Genomic DNA, 22177 nt, shown 5'->3' with positions numbered 1-22177 from the left:
CAAATCTCATGTCAAATTATAATTCCCAATATTGGGGGGAGGGACCTGGTGGGAAGTGATTGGATCATGGTGGTGAATTTCTCCTCTGCTGTTCTCGTGATACTGAATTCTCATAAGATTTAATGGTTTAAAAGTGTATGACACTTCCCTCCTTTACTCTCTCTGTCTCTTCTGCCACTATGTGAAGAAGGTGCTTGCTTCCCCTTCACCTTCCACCATGATCGTCAGTTTCCTGATGCCTCCAGTCATGTTTCCTGTTAAGCCTGCCAAACTCTGAGTCAACTAAACCTCCTTTCTTCATGAATTACCCAGTCTCAGGGGGTTCGTTACAGCAATGCAAGAATGAACTAATACACTCATCAAGAATACTAGGGGGAGAAACAAAGACAAAATTCATGCAAGAGATCTTAGAACTCACAATAAGAGAGTCATAGCTGCTGACTCTGTGCCTACTCAAATGTTAGCCGAAGGAATTTAATGCCTTGTATAATTAAAATCAGAAAAGCACAAAATTTTAAACCTCTAAGGTACCACAGTGCATTGCTGCAACTTTCACAGCAGAAGCAGACACAATGACCGCAATGTCCAGAGGCACTGAGACCAGTAGCTCACTTGTTCTGCAGACATGTCTGATTTGATGATCTTGGAGTAGCCTCTCAGGGATAGGAGTAATCATTGCTTGACCCTTCGCACACTACATAATTAATTCTATTCATCTGATGGCGTTTTCTTCTTACTCTTGCTGTTTTCATTATCTCTTTTCTCATTGTCTTGCCCTCAGTTGAGAAGCAACCCTTCTGTTTGGGAACTTTAATTCTGGTGAATTCAGAATAGTCCCATGTGGGATGAAGAGCTTGGTTTTTGACCCATCCTGTGCTCTCTTAGAATTCTAAATTTGTATCTTAGCACTTGTGGGACTGGGAGCTATTGACTTAACCTCTCTGGGCCCATTTCACTTATATAAAATTTATACTGTGATTACAACTTTCCTAAGGGTTTGAGGGACCAGAAACCAGAGCCAGTGAGAAGCCAGAATCACAGAGAAAGGCCTTCCTGTGTCTCCCTGAAGGGCACACTATCACATGGTTTGGACGTAGCTAATATGTCGCTCTTTTCCTGGGAATTGATTCTTGATCAACACGCTATGCCCAGCTTTCCACGCCCTGACCTGATTCAGTCTGTCCATTGAGCTTCATCTCCTGCTTCTCTCCTGGACTCTGGCAGCCCATATCTGGTTATATCTCCTTGCACTTTGTTACATCATTCACTCTACGCCCTTGTTGATGATGGCTTCTGTACCTGGCATGCCCCACTGTTATCCCTTATGTATCTACCTCCACCTGCAAGATCCAACTGCAGCAGCATCTGTCCAGGAAATGTTTTCTACGCACACCTGTTAAATAGCTCTGTGTGCCCTATCGCTCACTCTCAACATCCTATGGTTTCCTCTGGTATCATACTTACCTTATTATGCTGCAATTATGTGTTTGTGTCCCTGGTTCCTTCAATTTGGGTATATTATCCTCCAGGTGAGGACAGTATTCATTAACTGCTGGAGCTCAAGTGTCCAACACAGGGATGGGTACACAGGAAGCACACACACACACAAAAACAGCAATTAGGATTATGAGGATATATGAGACTGACCCCCCGATGGCTAAGGAATGTAGAGAAACCCAATCACAATGCTTCTAATGTGAGAATATTGTTCTCTAAAGTCAAATAGATTAATCACAACAACTTACGTATTCATGCAACATGCATCATAGGTATTAAGGTAATTTATAAGATATTATGAATTATTCACAGTCAGTATATCAACTTACCTAACTAATAATGAGTTATTTTTTTAAAGTTCTGAATAGGTCAAAAATCTCTTGGCAATATAAGAATAGACTAATTTACTGACTAAATTACCATTTAAGTACACCAGCAAAAGGATTCATATGGAATTTCTACCAATAATAATCATAATCAGAAGATGAATGTTTGTTTTGCTTTATGATGGCAAAGAACCATTTCCCCTCTATCCTTATTCTTGCGCTCTGTGTAGGTGAAGGTGAGGCTGGAGCCCTGGGTATGTGGAGGGGATGCTGAACTATGCATAGGTGGTGGGGATGCTGGAGCTGTATGTAAGCGCAGGGGATTCTACAGCCTTGTTAGGTGGAGGTGATGCTAAGCTGTGCATAGGTGAGGGTGCTGCTGGAGCTGTGTGAAGCGGGAGGGCAGCAAGTCAATTCATGCATAATGGAGCAGATACCTGGGTCCGAAGATGACCTTGACCCAGGTTTCTCAATTGCCTTCCCCACTCCTATACCCACTCCTCAGTTCCAGCCCAGCAGCTTCTGCTCTCTTTTTCTCATACTCAGATGTGCTCAGTAGAATGGCAGTGAGGAGACAGCATGGGTACCTTTGACTCCAATGGTATTCATATAAAAAAGCCATTGGTGATTTTTATATTTTAAATTTTTGGTAAGAAATACCTGCAGTTCAACTCAAAGCTAGTCTGCAATCCAGAGTACTGGGACACACAATTTGTGTATTACTGACTAACACCTCAGCAATTTGTGGCTGACAGAGAAGATATTAAAGGGCCAGGAAGGTAAGTGATTTTCCCAGATCGCAGCTAGTTAGCAGCAAAGCTACAGCTGGCACAAGAGGCTTTGATCCTCTTTGTAATTGATGAAGCTGGTTTCCTTTTTAAACCTGGGCCCTGACCTGAGTTAGAAGTTCAATTCTACTGTTTCATGGATGTGTGAATGCAGGCAAACTATCTAAACTGCCTGAGGCTCAGTTCAAAGAGGAAGTTCAGTATCAAGATGAAACGCCTGGGGGCTTCCAGCACCACATCATGTCTGGATTCTTGATCCACCACTTTCTTGCCATGAGACCAGCAAACAAGTTCTTTACCCCTTTAAGGCTCAGTTTCCCACTCTCCAAAATGGGTGTAAGTACTCAGACTTATTGCATAGGGTTGGCAAGAGAATTAAATGCTTAATACACATAAAATACTTAATGCTTGACATTTAAGAGTCAAATAAAAAGTGTTAGCCTTTTTTTTTTTTTTTTTTTTTTTTTTTTTTTTTTTTTAAGACGAAATCTTGCTCTGTCACCAGGCTGGTGTGGTCTCAGTTCACTACAACCTCTGCCTCCTGGGTTCAAGTGATTCTCCTGCCTCAGCCTCCCAAGCAGCTGGGATTATAGGCACATGCCAACACACCAGGCTAACTTTTTGTATTTTTAGTAGAGACAGGGTTTCACTACGTTAGCCAGGATGTGCTCAATCTCTTGACCATGTGATCCACCCACCTCGGTCTCCCAAGTGTTAGCTATTTTTAGTACTTTTATGATGATATTGTTTTCTTATCAGTGAAAATGGGATAATAATGTAAAGCTCACTGAATCAACAAGAAGAGGAATCCAGGAACTCAGAACAGTGCCCGGCACACAGCAGGCATATAATGAACTGTAGATTATTAATAGCATTATAGATTTTGAAGTCTGATAAATCTTACATTTCTTTTTTTAATAAACCTCTGGAATATTAGAAGCCAATTACATTTAAGTGTTCTTCCATAACTGTAACACAAACAATGTACTGATATTTCTCTGTTAAAAAATATGGCTTATGGTGCTGGGTGTGATGGCTCATGCCTGTAATCCAGCACTTTGGTAGGCTGAGACGGGTGGAACATGAGGTCAGGAGTTTGAGACTAGCCTGGCCAAGATGGTGAAACCTCATCTCTAGTAAAAAATAAATAAATAAATAAAATTAAACAGGCATGGTGGTGGGTGCCTGTAATCTCAACTACTTGGGAGGCTGAGGCAGATAATTGCTTGAACACAGGAGGCAGAGGTTGTGGTGGGCCGAGATCACACCACTGCACTCCAGCCTGGGCAACAGAGTGAGACTCCATCTCAAAAAAAAAAAAAAAAAAAAAAAAGTTTTGCTTTTATGTGTCTGTTTGAATCATGTTGAAAAGTTATCAGTGTTTATTTATCACAGGCTAAGTTAAAATCAGGTTGCATACATATTCCATATGAAGGATAAACAAGTATATTTATATAGAACATATATTTCTATAGCATAATTATTATTGTAATCTAGGAAATCCTGATCCAAATCCCAAAATTGTGTGAATGTTCCACGATTCTAAAGTAGGATGCAGTGAGGGTAAGTTTGTCCCTGAAGCCAGGCCTGTATGCATCAAGTCCACACCATCATGCCGTTGGAATGGCCTATAGAAGATGCTACAAGTCACTCATTCATTCACTTTTTCTCTGGTGTTCAGTGAAATCTATGTGCCAGTTGTTTCAGTTTCAAAGACAACCTGAAAAATAAAACTAAAAAGTAAAAACGTCTTTGTACTCCCAAAGTGCTCAGGGAGTATAGGAATGAGAGATATGGGAATAATTGGTCTAATGAAGTATGTGTGAGCAGGGGATGATTGGAGAAGGTCACAGAGGTGGTGACATTTGACCTGCATCTTGGTGATGAGCAGGGTTCTTTCAGAAAGACATTTCCAACAGCTAGAGGACAGGCCCTGTAGAGAAGTGCCATGAAAGCCCAGGAAGAAAACAAGAGCTAGCAGGTGAGTGTGGAAATGTGATCCATTCAGGTAGGAGCCCACAAATCTGGGACCACAGAGTGGTACTGGCCTGTGGCCTGTTAGGAGGCAGGCTTCATAGGAGGAAGTGAGTGACAGGTGAGCCAGTGAAGCCACTCCACCCCATCACTTACATTACCACCTGAGCTCTACATCCTGTCAGGTCAGTGGTGACATTAGATTCTCAAGCACAAACCCTTTTAACTGTACATGCAAGGGATCTAGGTTGTCCACTCCCTTTGAGAATCTAATACCTGATGCTCTGTCACTGTCTCTCTTCAACCCCAGATGGGACCATCTAGTTGAAGGAAAACAAGCTCAGGGCTTTCACTGACTCTACATGATGGCAAATTGTGTAATTATTTCATTCTATATTACAATGTAATAATAATAGAAATAAAGTGCACAATAAATGTAATGCTCTTGAATCATCCCGAGACCAACCCCCACACTTTCAGTCCCTGGAAAAATTGTCTTCCATGAAACCGGTCCCTAGTGCCAAAAAGGAGGGAGACTGCTGCTTTAAGGCATAAAGTGCTTGAATGGCACACAAAAGAATTCGAACTGTATCTTATAAACAGTGGATAATGATATGACCCACTTGCACAGACAGGCACTGCAGGTGGAAGGTAAGATCAGAACAGCAAGACACGTTAGATGGATGTGTTCAGTGATTCAAGTAAGCAATAGAGACAGCTCAACCTGGGGAACAGGTAAGAGAGTTTTAGAGGTAAACCATCAAGGCTTTCTAACAGATGCTTGAAGTGAGAAAGAAGTCTGGAATCTAGAAGAACTTGTTGTGTTCTTGGGTGTTGGGCAAAGCGGGGTCCATTAAGGACGACCAGAGGGAAAAGACAGATCTCGTGAGCTCCATGTGAGATGGCTTCGTGACAGCTTGGCAAGCCATCCAATCGGAAGTTTTGACAATAGAGCCTAGTGCAGGAATTCGATTTAGAGATGTAGATTTGAGAGACATTTGCATAAAGGAAAGAGTTGCTAACAAGCTTAGCTATGTCTGTTTTTTATATTCTCTGTTAGGAAATAAATGAAGTAGAAAGTAAAATGTCTTAGCTAACAGTTATCAAGTACTAAGCTATAAACCAAGCACTCCCTAAACATTTTAACTTTATCCCAACTTTCCTTATCAGGAAACTGGTACTTCCTATATTAAAAATCTAGCTCAGGCAGCGTGCTAGTGAGGGAGCCATCTGTGAGCAAGGTACAGGCCTATTTGACTCCAGATTCTGCCTTCAAACCAGACTGTGTTTCTACGGAACTCCCCACTAAGTTAAAATTCATTCTTAGGCTTCTACGTGGATCACTGTTGAATCTTAAGCTGCACCATCCATAGACATGTTCACTAAGGCCATCAATGAGCATGTCCTAAGTAAGCAAAAGTTCCTTTTAGCATGCACTGACTTTACACTGGAGCATTACGTTAAGTCCACGTTTTGCTGGAATTATTCATTTAATCCTTAACAGCAATCCTCTGATGCCGATTTCAGGACTGTGCCCTCTTTTCAGGTACCTGCTTTGTGGGGAGGGGAAGAAACCTTCCCAAGGTGACATTGGTAATAAGTGAGAAAGCAAAAACAAAGATCAATCAGGCATAGCTCATGCCTGGAATCCCACTACTTTTGAGAGGGAATCACTTAAACCCACAAGTTTAAAACCAGCCTGGGCAACATCTTGAGACCTCATATCTACAAAAAAAAATAATAATAATAAAACATTAGCCACATGTGATGGCTCATGCCTGTAATCCCAGCTACTCAGGAGACTGAGGTGGAAGGCTCACTTGCTCCCAGGAGGTCCAGGCTGCAGTGAGCCGTGATTTCACCGTGGCACTCCTACCTGGGCCACCCAGCAAGACTTTGTCTCAAGAAAAACAAACAAAAAAAAAAAAACAAAAAAAAAAACAAAAACACAGACTATTCGCCATGTTCAGACTCCATATTTAACCATACAAATATGTTCCCCTTGACAGTGGACTTGCTTCTGCCTCATAAAGGGAGAGGTGCCTATTTCCTGTCCTGCTTCTGTTGTGGGGCAAGCCCAGGCCACGAACCTTCTATCTGAGGGTTCATTCACAATGTAATTATCTGCCTGCCTGCTTCATTCTTGTTTTATCGTTGAGGGGTTTCGCTTCAGATTGCTAGAAAGACTGTTGCTAAAACGTTATCGCTTTGTGTTAGGGAAATTGTGCAGGCTTTTTCAATGAACTTCATGCAATGCTAATGGAGGCACACTGGCCAGTCCCCTCTGACACCAGCTCTGCAGGCCCTCAGGGCTGGCTAATGGGATTTTCTGCAGTATATCACTCACTTTCAGAAAGTCGTGCTGCTGAGCAATGAAAGTTGCTGAGCAATATGAAGAATGGAAGGGTTTTTTTTGTTTGTTTGTTTAGTTTAGTTTATAATACTCTCCAGCCATATATATATTTATTTTTTTTCAGGATTTCTCTTTGGATTAGCATTTTGACTTCTTATTATTTCAATAATCATACTGAATTAGCCTTGTGAAGATTCCCCAAAGTTTTCTTTAAGTCTCTCTTGAAAAATCTCTATGTCATTGGCATCTAGTTTTAGAAGTCAGACCTGTCAAGAGACTTCACAGATTTCTTGCCTTTGCGTCCTGAACCACTTGCAGGATGAGACCAGGAAGATGAGACAGTGGAGCCGCGGCTGGTAGTGGGACCTGAAAATGGGACTCTCGGGGCTGTTTGAAGCTCACTGGGGATTCGTGACTACTGTATTTTGTGCCTTTGTTAATCCCCTTTCTGCTTTCATTGCTGCTTAGTCACAGTTGTCAGAGACACTGCAGGACTTGAATGTCTCAGTCAAAGCAAGCGGACCTTTGTCTAGCATCTGCTTTCCACGGGCCTGGTTTCAGAGGCAGGTGTGGCATACTGAGAAAGGACAACCTCGCTTCAGCCCTGAATCCTGAGCAGGATTTCTGCTGCTGTCACGCAGAGTGACCTTGCACACATCACTCAGTTCTTTGAACCACAGTGTTTTCATCTATGAAATGGAAATAAGAGTGTCTGTCATTACTGTTTGAGCTGATTAGAAAGAATTCCAATGTTAGGTGATAAAAGTAAGGAACAGAGAAATGTCCAGAGCATTCTCCGACTTATCGGTGTGTCTGTGTGTGTTTTCAGGACATATGCACATATAGTAAGTGTGTGTGCATGTACAAGAGCATAGATGGGTAGTATTCCGAAAGAATCCACAAGGAAAAAATTATCGGACTCTGGGGAATGGAACACTTCACGTTGTGTTTACTTTGATGATATTGATGGGGTTTTGTTTGTTTCAGCATATTTATATTCCATTTTGAAAAGCAAAATGAGAGTATCTGCCTTTTTTGGTGTTTGTTGAAGATCAAAGGAGATAAAGTACAACAGGATTATTTAGATGCTTCACAAGCAGTGGCTTCCTTCCTGCTCCACGTATCTGGCTGGTCTGATGTGTTCCATCCTGCATATAAGCTCTTCTAGACTTTGTACAGCTGGACTGGCTTCTCTGTATTGTATCTTAATATAATAGGAAAGTTGAGAAATGTGAATGTATGGGTTACCCTGAATGCCTGGTGAATACAGACGGGGTGGTTTGTTGAGTTTTCTGGTTCTAAAATGGACAAGTCTTCTGATTCTAAACCTTGCTGAATGTCTTAAGTTTAGAAAGAATTTGACAAGCTATTAATCGAAGGCCAGGTTTCAGAGCTGACAAATGCAAGCCATGAAGGGTAAAGTTCTGCAGAGGGTCGCTCCCGTGTACTCTGTGGTGTGATGCTCAGACCTACCTTCAGACCTGGGCCATTCACTCTTCACACTGTTGGGAATGTTGGTGGCCAACAGCAATTGGCCAAGTATGGAGACTGCTCTGTCTGAAGAAAGCTGCTCCCCCAAGGCCACACTTCTCTGCTAGGGTGATATGGTTCGGCTGTGTCCCAACTCAAATCCCATCTCAAACTGTTATCTCCATGTGTCAAGGGAGGAAACTGTAATCCCCACATGTTGAGGGAAGAGGTGATTAGATCATTGGGACAGTTTTCCCCATGCTGTTCTCATGATAGTTAGTTCTCAAGGGATCTTACGATTTTATAAGTGTTTCTAAGTTCCTCCTTTGCACTTCTCTCTCCTGATGCCATGTAGAAATGTGCCTGCTTCCCCTTCTTCCATGATTGTAAGTTTCCTGAGGCCTCCCCAGCCATGGGGAACTGTGAGACAATTAAATATCTTTTCTTTATAAATTATCCAGTCTCAGGTATTTCTTTATAGCACTGTGAAAACAAACTAATACATAGGGTAACCCACACCAAGTACTCACCAAGGAATAAGTACAAAGACCTGGTCCTTGCCCCAAGGTCAGGTGACTCTGCTGGCCCAACAGTCCCCATGGCATCAGGTGAGGTCTCTGTTGTACTTGCATGACAAGGCAGTGCCATTCTTCCACTGGTCCTGCTTTACAGCTACACAGATGTTGCTCCTGAGAGCACAACCCAGTGACCCTCTCCTGGTCTCTCACAGTCTCTCACCTGAGACAGTCTCAGAGGTAGATGGTGGCAGACCTAAGTCTTCCATCCAAGTTTCCTAATTTGTAGCACCTTGCCTCACACATGACAATCATTGTGATATGGTGGTTAGAGTAGGTATAATAGTGCCCACCATTATATGCCTAGACAACACCATTGGGGGTGCAGATGATGTGCAGATGTGTGTTGACCCCAGAAGACTTGCCCAGCCCCCATTGGATCAACTCAACTCTCTTGGATGGCAGTGAGGAGAAAAGAGACCAAGCAAGGCAGGAGGCTCTCCAGTCATCGGCTGTGCAGACACACTCACAATAGCCAAGAGTGAAATGCCACCCACTCCTCACCTGGCATTCTTCCAGCAGGCAATGCAGCCTGAGAACATCAGGAGCCACTGCCTCCTCCCATCACGGTTGCATGAGCAGTAGATGAGCAACAGCACATTATTCAAGAATTCCCACCTCTGTGCCCAGGCCTTTTCCCACAGGATTCCTCTCTCTGCTCTAAGAACAAATTGCTTGAAATTCACCTCAGGACATCCTTCTCTGTTGGGTTGGTAAGAAAGAACTGTCCTGTCCCTTCCTTTTCATCATGCCTAGGTCTCCAAGTCCACTGTAGACTTAGGTGTCTTTTCCTCATGGGACAAACTTCTTAGTAATTCTACCAAAATTACAAATAGAGTAATTCTACTCTATTTTATTCTACAAATAAAATAGAGTGTACAGTGTTCTGGCAGTGCATGCTCACATGCAGAGCTTTATACAGGCGTGCCTTCAGCATTGGTCACTTAACCTCACAACTTCTTTCTACCTTACAATGACGCTTTTTCTTTTCCTCCTTTTCAGCATGATCTGCTGCTCGGCCACCTGCTACAAGGGTCTTTCTACATTTCTCTCTGTCTTTGAAAAGGAGCTCACAGCTATCTGTCCCATGGCCTCTTCTTACAGTGCACTCTGCAGTGGTGCTGAAAGGAGGCTTGTACATTAGTACATTCTCAGGCTGCTGATAAAGACATACCAAGGCTGGGTAATTTATAAAGGAAAGAGGTTTAAATGGCTTCCAGTTCCGCATGGCTGGGGAGGCTTCACAGTCATGCAGAAGGTGAAGGACGAGCAAAGTCACGTCTTACATGGCAGCAGGCAAGAGAGCATGTGCAGGGGAACCCCCCTTTATAAAACCAGCAGAAATTGTGAGACTTTTTCACTATCACAAGAACAGCATGGGAAAACCTGCCCCCATGATTCAGTTACCTCCCACTGGGTCCGTCCCATGACATGTGGGGTGATTGCAATTCAAGGTGAGATTTGGGTGGGTACACAGAGCCAAACCATATCAGCTTGTAAATGGGGCCACTCAGTTGTCTCAAACCTGTGAGGCCAGTGCCCTCATCACCTTCATGATCATTCATTATTATTGTGATTATTGTTGCTATTTTATGATTTCCAGTTTGAATATAAGTCAAAGGTGTGGCAGATTTCAATATTTTCTTACTTGGAGAGATAAAGAAGCGATTCCAGCTCAGGACTACCTTTTCCTGCAATCTTCAACCATGTACCAGTTTTACTTAGGATGGGACCCGCTTCCTTCCCTGAACCTTCAGTCACTGTGAATGTTGGTGCAGGCAGATGGAGGGTCAGGGCCCTGTGCTGCCTGGGCCAGGTGCAATATTCCTCAACCTCTGTTTCTGTTTCACCCCTTAGGGAAGCTTCTACATCCCCTCCGAGAACTGCATGCAGCATGCACACAAGTGGCACCGAGACCTGTGCCTACTGCTCCTCCACGCTTACCGGGGACTCCGTCTCTACTTCCTGATGATCATGCGGGACATCCCGGAGCTGCCACACATGGAGCTGGGTAAGGGTACGGGACAGGGGCAAGCCCATCCCAGCAGCTCATGAGCCTCCTCCAGACAGGGGAAGGGGGAAAGCTGGCATGCTTTTGTAAATGTCACAGGAGTGACACTGGTCCAGGTAGGTTTGGGCTGTGCTTTTCATTTTCATTCTCACAGGAGAGGATCTGGGAGATGCAAATGCAGTAAGAGAAGACACATGTTCCTCAAGGCGCATTCATTTTCTCAGGCATTCATCTGCCAGGCATCTATTGAGTACCTATTACACACCTGCCATCCCCGTGCATAATGTTAGGTTGCTTTCTAGAGGAAAATGCTAGTTTATAGCCTTTCCTTAATCAAGCTGTAATTACAGAATTGTAACTTATGAGTGTAAAACAATCCTCATAAAGAGCTATCTATCTATCTATCTATCTCTCTCTATATATACACACACACATCTATATGCATATATATACTTGATCTGGATAATGATAGAAACTTTTTAGTATCCATTACATTTGGTTATCTGGGGATCAGTTGATGTTTGCATATGGATTTTCCAAAGATGACACATCATGGAAATCAGTGGGCCTGAATCTCTGTTGACTGACAGACAATGGACCTGAAGCTCAGAGAGGTAAAAGGCTTGCTCAGCATCACACAGCAATGTGTGGCAGAGCCATGACAGGAGCTCAGGGATCCTGTGCTGATCCCTTGGGGCAGGGTTCTTTGTATCATGTCACAGTCAGTAACAACAGGTGGTATGTCCTGGCCCTGCTCGAAGTCCTCTAATAAGGCCTCATCACCTCTAGAACAGAATCCAAGTCCTCAGCCTGCTTTTTGAGGATAGCACCCATTTCAGTATCAGAATCCTGCTGGGTACCTTGACTTCCCTATCTGTACCCCTAGAACTCAACAGCTGAGATAACTGTGGCTTTGGCTGGGTCAGCGACCTTGTTCATTGTTCATTGTTCATTGTTGCACTGAAATCATCATGTAACAAAGACTTGTTTGCATGTTTTACTTCCAAACTAGACGGAGGTCTTTGAGAGGAGATTCCCCTCAGATCCCTGCTACACTGTCCCTGGTATGTAGCGTAAAGGAGTGGATACAGGATTATAGTTGTTGAATTGAATTCTGGAGCCATCTTGCCATTAGCTCTATCAGCTCTTACATCTTAGCCAAATCCTGTACTGAGGCACTACTCTTTGAATCATGCAATCATTGAATTTTTTTCAAGTTCAAATATTATGTATGCAGTAAAGACATGCACAGAATCAGAGCGACTTTATATAGCTCAAATGAAAAATGGAGATTTTTCAGTAGCAGTTGGATTCCTGATATAACTTCTTATATTTTATCCAAAGGAGCTGAATTTGTTCATTCACACTCTCATCATGTCTTACTGGACACGTACTATATGTCAGATATTGTGCTAGACCCTGAGGATACACAGCCATGACCAGTGTATCAAGAGTTCGTTTTGCCTTGTGGGGTTCAGGGACCTGAGGTCAGCAGTGACATGGAGAGGTGTCTACTAATTAGGTTGTCAGCAAGGATCCTAACTTGCTAAGGGATTGTTTTCACTCACCTAAGCAACTATGCTTTAATTAAAATCCATGTCAGAGCCATGTGCAGATGACTGACCACAGCATCATGGAACCAGAGGAGAGTTCAAACCCAGTCACAACTGTGACCATTAAAACAAAAGGCCAGAGGCCACCTGGTTTCTGCTGATAAGCTGGCCACGTTCCTCAGTATCAGAGCCAGTGGAGCTGAGCAGGAGGTTTTCCCTATCACTCTGCTTCTCTGGGCTTCTGATATTTTATCTGTAAGATAGAGATACAAATCCATATACCATACATGATGGACAGATATATATATATATATTGTGTGTGTGTGTGTGTGTGTGTGTGTGTGTGTGTGCACCTGCAAAAATAGAAATAAATGGAATCTCTCTGGGCCACACAAAGTGCTGTATGAATTGAGAATGTACTGTTTCTCATAACTGTGTGCATGAGATATTGGCTTTTATCTAATGCTCAGTCCATGGCTCCAGTCAAGTTTATTCTCCTTATAAGCACGATCCCTTTAGAAAGTTAGAATAGCTATAAGGTCCTCAGCAATGTGTTTGTCCCTGTGACTTTAATACCAACTTTAGCCATTTCATTTAATTAGCAACTGCTGCATTTTAGTCTGTGTTCATTTAATCTTAACGGTTTATTTATTTTTTTTCTTTCTAGAGGCGCTTGCTGTTGAAGAAACACTTTCTCAGCTGTGCTCAGAGCTACAGGTAATTGGAGAACTGGTGAAGGGTTCTGAATGAATGGCAGTAGTTTTGCAAGGCAAATTCAGTTGCTTGCTTGCTACAGAAACAGACATGAAAAGATACCACTTGTAACCTCACTCTAGATATCAAGCTGGAGAAATATGCCTATATTCTGTTACCCTACATCACTGTGTCTATAAGTATGTGCCTTGCAGATATTTTGGAAAAACTAAACATGTGAACAGATTTTTGTTTCCCTGAAGCCTAGACTACACATATGTATTTGTCCATTACCATTCCACTGAGCAAGCATTTGTTGACTAGTAACTCAGTGCTTCTCACTGTGGGTGACAAAATCTTGTACCTGTGCACAGATGGCCTCAGACCTGGCAGGGAGGCTGGCATCAGGGATGGTAATGAAAACAGTAACAACATTCATTTACCAAAAAAACCTTATCAAGCGTGCATTAAGAGTAAAGGTTTTTTTTTTTTTAATGATCACCATTCTAACTGGCATGAGATGATATCTCAATGTGGTTTTGATTTGTATTTCTCTAATGACCAGTGACGATGAGCATTTTTTCATACTCAGGAAGAGGAGCATCACACACTGGGGGCAGTTGAGGGGGTAGGGGAGAGACAGCGGGGGTGGGGAGGGAGGGGAGGGTGGGAAGGGATAACGTGGGGAGAAATGCCAGATACAGTATGCACCTAAAGTTAAATAAATAAATTTTTTAAAAAAGAGTAAAGGCTTAATAGATATTTGACAAATGCATGCTGCTATTTAGAATCTCCGGAACATGTTCACATCCCTTGTGGTGGATATCTGGGTGAGTACTCTTATTTGTATATGAAGAAGAGGCAAATTAAGATGGGAAAGAATTCTATACCAGGGTCACTAGCACAGCTAATTTGTACTAGAAGCAAAACAAACTCTCATCCAAAACTGACAACTCTGTTTTTTAAACCAGTGTTTTTCAACCCTGACTGTACATTAGAATCATCCTTGGAACTTTAATGATGCATCTTTGCCTGAACCTGAGCACTGAAATTGGCTGAAACAGAGTATCTGGGATTGGAGTTTAGATACTATATTTTCATTCAGAGCTCCCCAGATGAATACTATGTGCAGCCAGGGCTGAGGACCCCTGCTTTAGAGCATGTTACAAAGTTAGAATGCAGAGGAGATCCCTAGGGAGGGCGGAACGCGAAGCAGAGACAGAGGAGGGTGTTGGGAGCCTAGAGCCAGAGGGCCTTCAGGGAGGGGCCATTGGATGGCAGCCTGGGAGAAGGGGTGGGACTTGGCTCGTAGCAGTAAGAGGGAAACCCTTGGCGAGCATTGCTGATCATAAATGCAGGGTCAGCAGACTGCCGGAGAGCAACATAGGAGTTCATTTAGAGAGTGTGTAAGGGCCACTGACACGAGTCAAAGACCTAATGTCCGCACTTGGGGGCTCAGATACTCTGACTTGAATGCAGTATGGACCGTGCATGTACGAGCAGGCAGCTGGGTAGACGGGAGGCCCTGGGCTCTAGATGGCTCCAGCTCTCATCCTTCCCCGAGTGAGCCTCAAGGCAGTCACTGCCTTAGGCAGGGGCCAGAAGCTTGAAAGCCATGCCATCCTGGGTTTAAATCCAGACTCTGAGCTTCTCCTCAGAGCAGCTGTGGGACCTGAAACAATGGGCTCAGCCTTTGGACCCTGGGATTCATCATCTACACAGCAGGTTTGTTCTGAGGGGACCACTAGAGAGCTTGTGCTAAGGACCCTCCCAAGTGCTCTGCTCATGGGCTCTGTTCTTCTTTGATAAGATGGCCTCTCCTTCCAGGGCTGGCCCAGCTGCCTCAGGCTCAATCCGCTGAGGGCATGGCCAGAGCCATGGACCTGTCAGGTGCAACTCAGCATCCCAAGGGGAAACTGCCTTACTCTGTAAATTACCAGATATTTAGTTTTAGCAATTAAAACAACAGGGAACACAGGAACAGGCAGCTTTCCAATTCAGCGTTTCCATTTGCCATCACGAGATCAGGCTGGAGAGCTGATGACTGACTGCTTGTCAATACACCCACTCTCTTTCCTGCTGGGTGTGGTGTGCAGGTTCTGTTTGGTCTCTGTGCCCGTTACGTTCAGATTTCCAGGAGCTTCTTTCTCTTCCATAGTCCGGATCACCACAGCACCACCATCACCAACGTATATTTAATCAGTAGGGATTCTCAGTCTGACCCAGGCTGAAATAACCTTAGGACAGGTTCTAAGTGCTTATCGGTTAAAATCGCCTTTAATCTTTCTATAACCCCTGAGATTTCACCATTCCAAAGCACTTGTCCAAGGTCACCTGGTAAGTGGTGGAGGGAATCGGTGCTCACACCCAGCAGGCCCTCTGCCTCCAGAGCCCCGGGGATGCCCCTGGACAGGGTCTGCTGCTGCACTGCCTCACTGAGGGCAGGCAGGGACCACTGCCTGTTTTCTCCTTATACATTACATGATCGTGGGGGTGGCTAGTGGTTGGTAGTGATGGGGAATCCTATATTGCAAAGATGATGCATATCAGAGCCAGGGAGACATGACTTTGAATTCTCTACCTACTCACTGTGTGACTTTAGGAAAGTTGCTTAATCTTTATGAACCTCGATGTTCTTATCTGTAAAATAGGGATAAAAATCAATCCATTTTCATTGATGCAACCACCCAGTGGGTTCACTTTGCCCGCTGCCTAGACAGAACTCTTTTATCAAGACAGGGGAATTGTAATAAAGAGTAATTCACACAGAGCCAGCTGTACAGAAGACTTGAGTTTTATTATTACTCAAATCAGTCTCCCCAGGCATTCAGAGGTGTGAGTTTCTAAGAATAATTTGCTGAGTAGGGGCCAGTGAGTCAGGAGTGCTGATTGACTGGGTTGGGGATGAGTCGTACTGTTCTCTTGTGCTGAGTCAGTTCCTGAGTCGGGGCCACAAGACCAGATGAGCCAGTTTATCAATCTGGGTGATGCCAACTGATCCATCAAGTATAGGGTCTGCAAAATACCTCAAGTGCTGATCTTAGGCTTTACAATAGTGGTATTATTCCAAGGAGCAATTTCAGGAGGGTCAGAATCTTTAGACTCCAGCTTCATGTCTCCTAAACCACAAAAAATTTCTAGTATTTTGGCTAATTTGTTAGTCTTACAAAGGCAGTGTAGTTCACCAGGCAAGAAGGAGGTTTGTTTTGGGAAAGGGCTACTGTCTTTGTTTCAAACTATAGACTAAGTTCCTCCCAAAATGTTTGGCCTACGCCCAGAAATGAACAAGGACAGTTTGGAGGTTAGAATCAAGAAGGAAGTGGTTAGTTCAGGTCTCTTTCACTGTCTCAGTTCTAATTTTGCAATGGCGGTTTCACTGACATCTTTTTCTCTTAGCCAGTAAGCCGGCACACCGGCTACATTGTGTGAATTTTCTCATGCAATTGATAAAACAATTCCGTAAGATAAGCCATCATATTCTGTGGACGGAGAAACAGGGCTTGACTTATACAGGATAGGCCACTGGTCAGAGGCACAGCGCTGGCAGAACAGGGTCAGGCTGCTGGTACCTGCGATACTGAGCCCTCCCCGGCGTGATGCAAGCCAAGGAAGCAGCGTCAGTGCAGGAAATAGAGACCGGGTCCCTGAGACCTGGCCCAGGGCAGTAAACACAGAAAATGCAAACCGTCATGTCTGGTGCAAGCATTTCTCAAACGATGGGGGCTTTGGCTTGTCATTTGTGGGTGTGTCATAAAGTAAATTTTGGTGATACTCATGCCTTTGGCAGGGAATATAGTTAAATGTCCAGGTTCCTTTTGTCTTCATGGCAAAAAGGATCAGTGTTTTCCTGGGAATGACTGCCATTAGTCTTTTGGCCCAGGAGAGTTTTTATTAATTTCACCAATATTTCCCAAGTTCCCAGTGCTCCCCAGATCCAGTGCTCTTCAGGTCTCAGCGGTGGGGACTCAGTGGTGACCTCTCACTCATGCAGACATAGCCTAGGGAGGTGATTTGTTCACTCTGGAACTTTTGCTTAGAAGGGCTCCTGGCACCTAGGAGCTCTTAGTAAATGCTAGAATGAGTGGATGAACAAATGAATTGCAAGAACAGTACCAAAGATGAGGAAGTGACTGGCACTGGAGCCCTTAATGTCAATGCCCTGAGGCTCTTGGCTCATCTGCAAAAGGAGCTTGGACTCAGTGTGTTCATTTACCGATCCAGTGGACCAGTGTGTGCTGCTGTCCTGTGTCATGCGACACCTGAAAAGTAGTGGGTACCGGCTTCTGCCCAGACCGCAAGGCACAGTCCTGAATCAGCCAGTTGACTCTCCATCATTGGGCAGGCTGTAGGAGAATGAAGTCGGGTCACAGGTACACAGTACTTAGAACGGAGCTTGGGGCAAAATACCGCCACCAGTGTCATTGCTGTCCTTACGGTTGGTCCTTCTATTCCATAGGCCTGGTATTGACAAAAAGAGTCAAACTCCATAAAATAGTTGAGATTTCTTCTGAGCCAAATATGAATGACTGTGGCTCATGACACAGCCCCAGAAGATCCTGAGGACAGGTACCCAAGGTGTTCAGGCTATAGTTTGGTTTTATGCATTTTTGGGAGACATAAGACATCAGTCATACATATAAGATCTACATTGGTTTGGTCCAGAAAGGTGAAGCAACTCAAAGCTGGGGGTCTGGGGGCATGGAGCGAAGCTTCCAGATCATAGGTAGAGTCAATGATTTTCTGATTGGCAATTGGTTGAAAGAGGTTATCTAAAGACCTGGAATCAATACAGGGAGTCTGGGCTAAGATGAGAAGTTGTGGAAACCAAGTTCTTATGCAGATGAAGGCCTTTAGGTAGCAGGCTTCAGAGAGAATAGATGGTAAGCGTTTCTTATCGGACTTAAAAAGGTTCCAGACTCTTAGTTAATTCTCTCCCATGTCAGGAAAAAGGAAACAAAGAATAAGAACAGAAAGGGAAGGAGATTCTCTACAGAATGTAGATTTTCCCTTAAAGAGGCAGCTTTGCCGAGCCATACGAAATATGTTAAATATCTATATTTTAGGGTAAAACACTTAAGTTTCTTTCAGGGCCTGCTGTCTGTGGTGTTGGTATTTTCTTGCTGCAAGGAGTCTGCTTTGCGAGTCTCAAGGCCTCTGTTTGAACATTACTGCTGGTCAGCGGTGCTGGGATTCCCAAGGGAGGAAGGTATAATGAGGCATGTCCAACCAACCTCTCCTGTCATGGCCTGACTAGTGCTCCAGGTTTGCGTTTGAATGCCCCTCAGCAAGAGGAGGGGTTCATTCAGTTAGTTTGGGGGCTTAGAACTTTATTTTGGATTTACAGTGGCGAGAGTTGTGGATGTGACCATCATGGGGTACAATTGGCTGGGGCTGGCATTGCAGGCGCTAAGAGAATTTACCAAGACAGTCATAGGTAAAGAGAGGCAGAGGTATTACAGTACAGAGGTGCGAAGGTAAGTTGCAAGGGTGTGACAGGCAGCAGAGCAGAGGAGGGGTTGTCTGTGAAGAGTCAGAGACTGGGGGGAGGTTTCATAGGTCTCTCCTGGAGGGGCTCCATGCAGGTAGGTTGTGCTACTGGGAATATGTGCAGAACAAGGTGTTGGGGAAAAGGATACTGTGCCAGCTGCTTGTCTGTGATTAGCCGTGTCTCACAAAAATTGTTCTCTCACATCTGGGACCCTTTCCTCGTTGTTGCTTACTTATCTTATTAGGACTCCACAATGGATACAGATACTGAATTGAAGCAGGAGATTTCCCCAAACCCCATTCGTGGGCAGGAACTGGAGCGTAAGCGCTGGAGCTAGCATGCTGCTTCAGGCACCGGCAGGGGCAAAATTCACTCACTCAGACCCATTGAGCTCAACCCCTTGCAGGAGGTGAGCAGGTAAAGGAGCCAGGGTGAGTGTTTTGTGGTGGTTGTAGGAGCAAAAGGCCTATGGGCCCCACAGCAGCTTCTAGGGAGGAGCACCCACAATGCCCTAAGTCCCAGAAGGAAACAGTGATTAAGGTTAATTACCATCACCACAGTGACAGTACCAACATGCCTGGCCTGGGGAATGCTGGCTCCCAGGCTGTGGTTCACCAGGCTCTATCCTTGCTGCAGCTCTGGAAGGACAAGGAGGGAGGTACTCAAGTGTCTCCAGTCATTTTGCTTTAAGTGGACACAGGGGAATGTGACTTCCTTAAAGTCCACGAATCACTATGGGGTGGGCCCAAGGCCTGAACCCAAGGCCAGCTACACTCCCCTGCAATGCTGTGCTCTCTGGTTCCCACGGTGGTTCTGGTGGGAGATTCAGGGGTTAGGACACAGGCTGCCAATGACTTGATCAAGTATATTTTATGAGGGGTCAATAGTTGCCTTCCTCTTCCAGGGCAGTGCCCCAAGCTGCCGGACGACTGCCTCCTGGTTTTGAGCAACTGTGCTGCCACAGCCTTTATTTTATACAAAGCAACTAAACTAGCCACCCGCGGGGATGTGGCTGGGCCAAGAGGGTGGAAAGGGCGAATGGTGGTGTGCTTCCACCTACTCCTTGGTTGGCTAAAGAACTGGCCTGGCCATTGGAATGGAAGAAACACCTGCTTCCCAAAAATCCCTGAGGATCAAGCTTAGAGTCAGCAACACTGTTCAGAGGCAGAACATCGCCACCTCCTGGTCTCCCCTGCTCCTGCCAGTGGTGGGGTGGGAATGCTGGAAAATGTTTTGGGTGATTTAAAGCGATTTGAAGACATAGAGCTCTGCAGTAATGGAGGGATGTGGATGAAGCTTTACTCCATAGGATTCTTACACACATTTACTTAGCATCCACTGTGTGCTGACCTCTCGGCTATTCATTGGATATACGAAGTCAGAAGACACCAACCAGGACTTACTTGCAGCTCAATGAGAAAGATATTTGTTCACAGATAAGGCGGACAGTGCTGATGTGGTCAGTACTGGAACCAGGGAGCGAGAGATGAGAAGCTGTGGGAGAAAGGAGGAGCAGGGACCTTATCTTGCCTGGAGAGGTGGGGATGGCGCCTGGGACATTGCCCTGACGGAGTGGGAGGGTGTCAGACACTAGGCAGGGAAGGACCCTCAGGGCAGAGGGAACAGCCACACAAAGCCCAGGGTAAGAGCCCACCAGACTGAAGGAGTGTAGTCACTTGGGGACCACATAGGTGAGACCCAGGTGAGGGTGCAGGGTGGGCTGGAGAGGTGAGTTGGCGCAGCTGATGAGGACCCCTGCTGTGAAGCCTGATTAGAAAGAGTGGGTGTTCCCCCGACAGAGGACCTGCTGGTTCTAATGAAACTCAGACATGTGCTTTGGTATAAACAAGTTCAACGCATGCTGAGTTTGAGAGCAGTGTTGTTGTTTAATTTTTTATAGTACAGCAATATAGGGTTTTCTGTAACACAGGAGAATTCCCTGGTTGCCCCCCAGTAAATTTCTGGGACATCCCAAATTGTCACATAGTTTTCCCCAGAGCAGTACCCTCCTGGCAGGAACTACTAATAATAAGCACAGCCAGTAAGCACCAGGGAGCAGCTTCTGATTGTGGGCAGCCTGTTTAGTTGATTTTGGGGGGTGCGGAAGATTGTGTGTTTGGGGTTGGTTTCTTTCATGTGTTTGTTTGCTTTGACCAATCTTCTTGCCGGAGGGTTTTAAATGCACTGGTTCATTTACCATCCATTTGAAGTCGGTCATTCAAGAGGACACTCAGATCTGGTGAGGCCCAGTGGCTTCTCAAGGTCCTGCTGTGGAGGAGCTGATCTCAAATTCAAGGGGGCAAAGGGCATAAGCAGCCCTGCAGCATGCCATCCACCTTCCCGCAACAAGTGAAAGAAAGCAGTTCCCAGAAACTGAGCAGCTATTCTGCGCTGGTCCCTTTTATTAGTATGTTACACGTGTGCTCAATGGGTCCTCGTTTTGATGCTGAGATGTAGGTTTTATTAGGCCTGCTTCCTAGTGGGGACACTAAAGCTTTGGGGGCTGGCTGTCCACTGTAGTCACTGGTACCTCTTCCCTGCCCTGCCCTGCAGGTCAGGGAAGCCCTGATGCTAGGACTTCACAGCACTAACTCTAGAGGGCAACTCTGAGCTTCAATTATTGAGAACCTGCCCAGGGCCACTGGGGAGCACCAAGCTCAGCTAGACACAGGTGGTTTGAGAAACACCAGTTTCTCTCTCCAATTTTAGAGCTTCTCACACTTCAATGTGCACATGGATACCTGGGGATCTTGTTAAAATGTGCATTCGGATTCTTTTGGGCTGAGGTGGGGCAGGAGATTCTGCAATTCAGACGAGTTCCCAGGAGATGATGGTGCAGCTGGGAATTCATGGACCGCGGTTTGGACAGTGAGTGTCTGAACTCTAAAACTTCACTGGGGGTCACCCTTTAGGTGGACATCCAGCAGGCACACAGCTGTCTCCTTGTCCCCCTCTGCCATGCCATGAAGCTGGGCACAGGGGGCAGCTCTTCTCTGCCTGGCCTTTTCTGCAGCAGCACACACACAGCACCTCCCCGGAGGCTTCAGGGCCTTGGCAGGAGTGCCCAGCCTGCCTTCCTTTGGCTTGTCCTGTGGAATGGGGAAGCTTCTGGGCCCAGTGAGACATCACCACACTACAGGATCACTCTTCACAGGGACTTCTTCTGTAACCACAAGCCCCGTATGGTGGAGACCTTATCTGACTCATCTGCACAGCCTCCCATACAGAGCATGCTGCAGGAAGCACAGAAACCAACAGACAACTCTTACTGTCCTGGTTAAACTCCTGTTTAACCGGTAGGATGAAGGCCCGATGGCATAGGATGAAAGGCAAAGCCATGGGCATGCAATGCTCTCTCACCTGTCCCTGAGGTGCCCCAGCCCTCCTGCACACCTTGTATTTCAGACCTTCAGGGGGAAAACTAGGGTCCTTACCCCACCGTCTTTCTG

At 45.2% G+C, this 22177-nt stretch overlaps 1 protein-coding gene across 4 annotated transcripts in view; it reads left to right on the top strand.

The window, feature by feature from the left end:
- Positions 1–22177, top strand: part of FAM135B (family with sequence similarity 135 member B) — a 359177-nt gene that overhangs the window by 278226 nt on the left and 58774 nt on the right. For all 4 annotated transcript variants that reach the window (XM_074387183.1, XM_003933681.4, XM_074387184.1 and 1 more), the window contains 2 exons: positions 10841–10994; positions 13215–13264. In XM_074387183.1, coding sequence (XP_074243284.1) covers positions 10841–10994; positions 13215–13264 — 204 coding nt within the window. The remainder of the gene's footprint in view (positions 1–10840; positions 10995–13214; positions 13265–22177) is intronic.

The sequence above is a fragment of the Saimiri boliviensis genome, chromosome 15 (assembly GCF_048565385.1).
Source record: "Saimiri boliviensis isolate mSaiBol1 chromosome 15, mSaiBol1.pri, whole genome shotgun sequence".
In the NCBI taxonomy this organism is placed as follows: Eukaryota; Metazoa; Chordata; class Mammalia; order Primates; family Cebidae; genus Saimiri; species Saimiri boliviensis.
This window is presented reverse-complemented; position numbering and strand designations above follow the sequence as displayed.